The sequence below is a fragment of the Silene latifolia genome, chromosome 8 (assembly GCF_048544455.1).
Source record: "Silene latifolia isolate original U9 population chromosome 8, ASM4854445v1, whole genome shotgun sequence".
Taxonomy (NCBI): Eukaryota; Viridiplantae; Streptophyta; class Magnoliopsida; order Caryophyllales; family Caryophyllaceae; genus Silene; species Silene latifolia.
In genome coordinates, this window is record NC_133533.1 from 68,579,653 (window position 1) to 68,587,583 (window position 7,931).

Here is a 7,931-nt window from a genome sequence, read left to right on the forward strand (position 1 = left end):
AGATGACAATTAAGAGGTAGACATAAGTGTTTGAGCGATCACTTGATGGTAAACTTACGAACTGTCATAAATCGTTCCGCGTACCAAACATGCGGCCCAATCATCACCGGGTGGCTTGCGGGAGGTGCAGAAATTAGGTATCTTCACTTTTGAAAGCCTTGTTGAGCCTTATGAGGAGGGACATATCGCTGCTGCTACGGTGGAGGAGTGGGATTGAGCATATTTTGACTTGTCCACCTCAAAATGGGGTGGACTGCACCTTGGTTATTATAGTAGGAACCTCCTCCTTGCCTGTATTGTTGAAAAGCAAGGACCTGTTCCTTCTCTGTAAGACAGTCAATAGCAGTATGACTATCGTTGCTCCCACACCTCTCACATGTGACGGTGTCATGTCTAGTAAGCACATGAACCGTCTGAGGCTCCCCAGCATATTGCAGCTCCAATCTATCAAAACGGCCATTCATGGCTTCCAACTGAGCCACAACTTCCTTATCGACTGAATAGACTGTTCTAATACCGTCCCGTGGGTTCCCATATTCAGCATAATGGGTCGCCATCTCCTCAATAATGCCCCATCCCTTATCGTCATCAATATTCTTCTGAAATCTACCATTGGATGAGGCGACCAGCATAGCTCTATGGTCGTCATATAATCCATTATAAAAAAAAAAAAAAAATTTGTTGAAAGGTAAGTATATTAGATAAAAGGTATCAATGTACAAAGCTCATATGATCATATTACATAAGATTCTTGCTCTCTAACCATTCCATATCAAAAATGCTCAAATGACTCTTATCCCTCTCCCTTACTCTAGCTTTCATATCATTCAAGATTCTTTTTCCAAGCCATTCAGGACGAAAAAGTACCATCTCTTGTCTGCAATTGTTACGCTGCTGCCATAGCATATACACTGCACATACCACCACAGCATACTGCACCTCCTTTTGTAGTTTAGACCCTTGCCTGTGCACACACCATTCCAGTACATTAGTTGCAGGGATATCCATCCCACTGTAATGCTTAACCTGCTGTATAACCCATCTCCTGTATGGACAGTCAAAGAACAGGTGCTCCTGATTTTCACTCCCCATTCCACAGTGTTGGCAATTATCTTCATCTACCATCCCATAGTGCAGCAGCTTACTTTTAGTTTGCAATGCCTCATGCGCCCACAACCACCCCAGGAAGTTGTGCTTAGGAAAACTCCAGCCAGTCCATACTACCCTCTCCAACATCATTCTTGGAGCCTGCCCCTTTAACCAGTCACAGCATCTAGCAGAGGAGAACCCCTCCTGTTGGTGCCATATCCCATCAGTGTATCCAGCGGCTATATCTTGTTTAACCCTGCAAAATATCCTCCACGCCCAGCTAGAATTGGGGCTAGGAGTATAGTCCATCCATTGCTGCCCTCTGAGATAGTTGCACTCCACCCAATGAACCCAGATTGTATCCTTTTTCTCCATCACCCAGTTAACCAGCTTAGCAACTAATGCTTTGTTCCAGGTTTCCAGATCCCTTATCCCCAGTCCTCCTTCTGCTTTTGGCCTGCAAATTTTTCCCATGCTACTAAGGGAGCTCTTTTATACTCAGTTCCACCTTCCCAAAGGAAATTTCTACATAATGCCTCAGTTTTGCAAATAACTCCTTTAGGAAGTACAAACAGAGAAGCCCAGTATCCACATAAAGTTTTCAGAACTGATTGAACTATCACCAATCTGCCTGCATAAGAGAATTTTCGTGCCCCATATCCATGTATCCTGGCACAAATCTTCTCTACCAAACAATCACAGTCCTTCTTCTGAAGTCTAGTAGTTTGTATGGGCATACCTAGATACCTGAATGGCAAACTACCTTCTGTAAATCCAGATACCTGCAGAATCTCTTGCTTCAGCTGATCACTAACTCCACCAAAATAGGCACTTGACTTAGCAGGGCTAACCCTAAGTCCAGTGGCTTTAGAGAAGGTAGAGAAGGATTTCAATAATAACATCATTGAAGCTGCATCTCCCTTACTGAACATCAACACATCATCAGCAAACATCAGGTTAGTTATTCTCATTTGTTTGCACAAAGGGTGAAAGCCAAAATCATTGTTACTTGATGCATATTTGAGGGTCCTTGTCAAGTAATCCATACAAAGAGTAAAAATCAAAGGTGATAGTGGATCCCCTTACCTCAATCCCCTCTTCCCCTGGAAGAAGCCAAACATCTCACCATTTAGGGATAAAGAGAATGAGGCAGTAGTTATACACTGCATAACTTTGCTTCTGAAACCCTCAGGAAACTTCAACATCTTCATAAGTTTGTCCACAAATTCCCATTCCACTGTGTCATAAGCTTTCTGTAAGTCTATTTTAAACATACATCTGGGGGAAGGAGATGGTCTTTCATAGAGTCTAATTAAGTCCTCGTAGATCAATATATTTTCCTGGATGCTCCTATGTTGGATAAAGGCCCCCTGGTTCTTATCAACAAGCTGGGGCAGAACCTCTGCCAGTCTAGAGCACAACAGCTTGGATATTACCTTGTAGATAACATTACAGCATGTTATGGGATGAAATTGCAGCACTGTCTGAGGTCTATCACACTTTGGAATCAAGGTAAGACTGGTAGCATTCAACTGTTTTAGTAGCTTTCCATGAGTAAAGAAATCCTGAATAGCTTGAATAACCTCCTTACCTACTTCTCCCCAAGCATCTTTAAAGAATTTACTAGTGTATCCATCAGGCCCTGGGGATTTAATATCAGGAATGCCAAAAATAGCCTCCTTCACCTCTTCCCTAGAGACAGGTCTTAACAACACAGCATACTGATCCTCATTGCATTTAGGGCCTTGATCAATAATTTTCCTATGAATCTTCTTAGTCGTTTGGCTTGATCCCAGAAGATGCTGATAGTATTCAAGAAATGCAGTCTTTACCTGGTCAGGAGTGTCACAAAGCATCCCATTCATATCTTCAATCATGATCACCTTATTTTGATTTCTTCTCTTCTTAATAGAGTTGTGGAAAAAAGCACTGTTTGCATCACCCTCCTTACTCCATAAACACTTGGCTTTCTGAAGTAGAAAGTTATCCCTGGCCATGGTAAGACTTGTAAGTTCCAGTACAGCCTCATATTCATGTTGTATCAAGGCAGTGTTTGTTGTAGCTTGCCCCAGTTGTCTCTGTAAACTCTCCACTTTCTTCTGACAAATTCCAGTGGTTTGTTCAATATCACTTAAGCCTTCTCTGTTTAGTTGAAGCAGATTTGGCTTTATGCATTTTAGCTTGTTAACCAAACTGTACATAGGAGTACCCCTTATCTGCTGATGCCAGACCTGCCTCACAATCTCTTTGAAATCCTTTGAGCCACCCCACATATTAAAGTACTTAAAATTTCTCTTTCTCTGAGTTCTCTGAGTACTCCCAATCAAGCAGGAGGAGTGATCAAACAGGCCTTCAGGCAAGAAATGAGCATATAAATCAGGATAATGATCACTCTATTCTTTGTTAATCAGAAATCTATCCAGTCTGCTATAGATCCTCTCCTCTGGTCTTTGCTTATGGTTCCAAGTATATAGAGACCATGTTGCAGCAATGTCCACTACCTCACAGTCCTCCATACATTCCCTAAAAGGATCCATTTCTGATGCAGTAGCATTCCCTCCTATCCTCTCGGTTGCAAACATTACACAATTAAAATCTTGTGCAATGGCCCATGGTCCTTGAATCTAACCTGCTATTCTCCTTAACTGGTCCCAAAGTAGAGCCCTTTCATGAATCCCATTAAAGGCATATACCATAGTTAAGTGAAAAGCTTTCTTATTCGGCAAAGAATCAATCTTCATGTGAACATATTGAGCATTGTATTCTATGAAATGAACTCTGAACATTCTAGGTTTCCAAATGATCTATATTCTACCCCCATTGTGATACCCATTGTTAGTAGAAATGCACCATTCTGAATGAAAATTTGTTGCTACTTTATTATAAACTCTACTCTTTATTTTTGTTTCCAAGAGGTCAAATAACCCAACTCCCTTATTTTTTAAGAAAAAATTAATATGTTTCTGCTTACCTACCCTATTCATTCCTCTAACATTCCAGAACCCCATACTATCCATTCAAACTTATTTGAGGAGTCAACTGTGCATTACCTTGAGCCTCAACATCCTTAGAAGGTGATAGAATATCCTTATAGGAATGTGCTCCAAATTCTGTGTTGCTATATCCTTCACCCACTGGTTTTCTACGTAGGATAGTTAATCTTTTAATAGATGATCTAGGTGTGCTCATTGCTGCAGTACCTGATAGAATGTGCTCATTGCTATATCCTTCACCCATTATAAAATTGGTTACATAGAAACCATTGATCAAACCCATGATGAGGAAGAGACCTCATCAATTTCTTGAACCGGCACCAGGCTTCATAAAATGTCTCATTGGGTGCCTGCTTGAAGCTTGTTATCTTTCCCCTCAGCTGATTGGTGCGCTGCGAAGGAAAGTATCTCTTATAAAAATCAAGAGCAAGGGTCTACGAGTTCGTGATCCATGCGGTCGTGCGATCCAAGTCGGTCAGCCACTCCCTGGCTGAGTCAGTCAAAGAAAAAGGAAACAGCACCTCCTTAATCTTGTCTTGAGTTACCCCCTTTGTGGCGGGGATAGTAGAACAGTAGTCCGTAAAGACCTCCATATGCTTTCTCGGGTCTTCACCTGCCACACCTCTAAAGAGATTTCTCTCCACCAGATTTATATAAGATGGACGGATGTCAAAAGTATTACCATCCTCAGTCTGGAGATTGAAACCCTTCGGAATACATGATGCTTTAGGCTCCGAATGACTTGCAATATTCGGCATCTTTACTGGTTGATTTACAAAACTGAGATTGTCTTCTTCAAAAGACTGGTCTTCTGCAAATAGGAAATGCTGAAGCTCGGGTTCGAAAGTACTCAAGTCTTTCTTTCGTGATTCTCTTTGCAGACGGAGTCTATGCCTAAACAGTCTCTCTGGCTCAGAATCAGCTGAAACTAACTCCGACTTGTTTGACCTGGGCATACACTTCACTGAAAGAAAATAAATAAGAACTGTCTCAAGGAATAGAAATTCCCTGAGACGGATAAAATAAACAAAACAAGAAACATATAGAGCAATTGCCTCCCCGGCAACGGCGCCAAAATTTGACACGGCAGTCGTATAGCTATCAAAAATAACTAACTAAACTAACTATATAGCTAGGGAAGTCAGGTCGATCTCCACAGGGAGGCAAGATATCTGTAAAGAGTCCGTCTATTCGGTCACAAATGGGGGGTTGTAAATTTGGTTTTCTAAACTAAAAGGCTTAAAGGAAAGAGAAATAAGAAAGAGCAGTAAAAAGGCAGAAAATATGAATAAGAATATCAATAAAGAGGGAACATGTCGGGATTTCAGTTCACTATGGTAGCCTAATGACTCAACTGCAAATGGCCTAGATAACTCATTGTGAGACGGATGTTGAAAGGTCCTTCCGGTCCACTTTCTATCCTAGATTTCCACTAACTTAACTTCCGTCCTCGCCAGGGTAGTCTATTGTTCATAGCAGGTCTATTTAGTCCAATCTTCCGATCCAGGATTAAATTTAACCAGATTAAAGGGTAACTTAGAAGCGTGCACTCAACTAAGTTGGTAAATACAATTAAATTGTCATGGGTACAGAATCTCACAAATAATCATCTAACCTATTCGCTACATCGTCACAATTCTACCATTGATCCCCTAGTCCCAACATGAATTAAATTAGCTACTCATGCTATTAATATCGTTAAGATTAATAATAATGAATGAACTAATAATAAACATATTGAAATAATAATTAAATTGCATAAATAATACTAGGGTAGAAATTAGGAGAATTAAACAAGAGAATTAATGGAAACAAATGAAAGTTTGAGATTAAAGAAGAGTAAGAGATTACAATAGCGAGAATTCCGGCGTAAAGAACACAAGACCCAAGCAAAATAAACCCGAAAGCAAAAGTTACAGTGAAAGTTTAGGGAAAAGAGAAAAGCAGCGTTTTAGAGTGTTTAGCAGTGAAATATGGATAAATGATGTAAATGACCTAATTAACTCACACTTAAATAGAAAATAACTAAGTCCGTAAACTAAAATAAGTAACACGGACTAATTAAGGCCTATGAAACATCAAACCACTCGATCGAGCAGTTTGAAACAGCTCGATCGAGGACTTCAGCAAGTAAACCACTCGATCGACTAAAAATATCACTCGATCGAGTAACCTTGAATTTCAACAATTCGATCGAGTACAGCAGATTGCTCGATCGACCTCCTCAGCTAATAAAAGTACTCGCTCGACCAATAAATACACTCTATCGAGTGTTCTTCCTCTAGAACAGCTCCAACTCGTAGTCGACTGCTTCGTGGACCATTCCTTCACGCATCCCAATGCAGTATCTTGCTCTAAAAATCCCGTCTCCTCAAAATGCATGCAAAACAGGACGAAAATGGTACGATTCCACTACTTTTACGTTCATTCCTACAAAATAGACAAAACGAACCACAGTAGCCATTTCGGGGCATAATGCAATATAAATAGTACAAAAGTACATATAAATACGTGCAAAAATAGGTTAAAAAGACTATATAAAATGCACGTATCAGTCACAACGAGAAAACCGCCTCTAAAGTCGGCTACCTTGTAAACATCAATACACGTAAGTTTGAGGGTGTAAACAACTCACTCATTTCATGTCTTTGCTGTTTTTATGAGTTTATAAGCATGAACAATACATAACACGATCCAAAAATAGGAGAAATAAGCCAAATCGGATTTTGGCCTGAGGTAGGGGATGCTTGTATAGCAGGAGGGATCGCGCCTGTTTTGGCAAGGATTTCACTGAATAAGAACTTTCTGCCAGGGGTTTATGTGTAGGGTGATCTAACTCAAACAATCCGCTTGACTAGTATTGTTAAATAAAAGAATAAATAATAAATAAGGACACAAAGGATTTATACGTGGAAAAACCCTGGGAATAAGGGAAAAAACCACGGGCACCAAGCCAGGAGTGATTGTTACTATGATCTTTGATAGCCTGACAAAGTATTGGTATATCAGGCGTGACAGGCTAAATTATATTTCTTAAGAGTACAAGAATATATGTGAGAGTAAGAGTGTGTTGTCCCTCCCTTCTGATTTTTTCTTCTCTTGTATTTATACTCGCTTTTCAAGTCTCCTTTGCTACCGTTTAGGGTTTCCTGGTAAATAGGGCTTGTGCCCTATTTACCCGGAGGTGGTTGCCAATTATTCATCCATTGCCTTTGACTGTTTTTCACATCTTTTCCTCTTGAATTGGTCTTCCTTGTTTGTAGGGAGCATATGTAAACTGCCTGGTTCTTGCCTGTTGCGCCTGTTCAGCATTTTCTTGTGCCTGACTTGTTCTCCTTTCAGCCCGCTGGTTAGCTGTTGCCTGCCTTACATCAACTCCTGTTTGGTGCCTATCCATAATTGATAAATGCCTGGTTTCAGGTGTCTTTAGCTTGGAACTTGGTTTTGGTTATTGTTTGGCCTCTGTCAGGTCAGGCAGGATAATTCTGGGCCCAACAATTGCCCCTTATCTGCTTATTCTATTATTGGGTCTGGCGCTGTACAGGAGGAATCGAGTGATCCTAAATCGAGTGATTCCTCCTGTACAGCGCCGAAATCTTCGCGTGGGACAGTGAAATATGATAGGAACTCGTCATCCGAATCATAGAAGTCATCCTCAGCATTGGGCAACACGGTTTTCTCAGGGGAGAAACCGCTCTCAGCAAGGTACACCTCTTCTTCTTGCATCTCAGCTGCTAACTGAGCTATTTGTGACTTCAGCGCAAGGATTCGAGTGTCCATATATCTATCACTCTCTTGCATTTGTGATACAAGCGTTACCATTGAATATGTCAGCTCCGCGATTTCTTC

The 7,931-nt window shown here is 40.8% G+C and overlaps 2 protein-coding genes across 2 annotated transcripts; both read right to left on the reverse strand.

Moving 5' to 3' along the window:
- Positions 1-738: 738 nt before the first annotated feature.
- Positions 739-1,563, reverse strand: LOC141595315 (uncharacterized). The gene has a single exon (XM_074415278.1). The coding sequence runs from the start codon at positions 1,561-1,563 to the stop codon at positions 739-741; it is 825 nt and encodes a 274-aa protein (XP_074271379.1).
- An 84-nt stretch (positions 1,564-1,647) lies between these two features.
- On the reverse strand, positions 1,648-4,326 carry LOC141595316 (uncharacterized). The gene is made up of 5 exons (XM_074415279.1): positions 4,140-4,326; positions 3,719-3,853; positions 2,176-3,439; positions 1,837-2,013; positions 1,648-1,720 (listed from the first exon to the last, which is right to left on the reverse strand). Exons 1-5 carry the CDS (start codon positions 4,324-4,326, stop codon positions 1,648-1,650), a joined length of 1,836 nt encoding a protein of 611 aa, XP_074271380.1.
- Between the last annotated feature and the right edge of the window lie 3,605 nt (positions 4,327-7,931).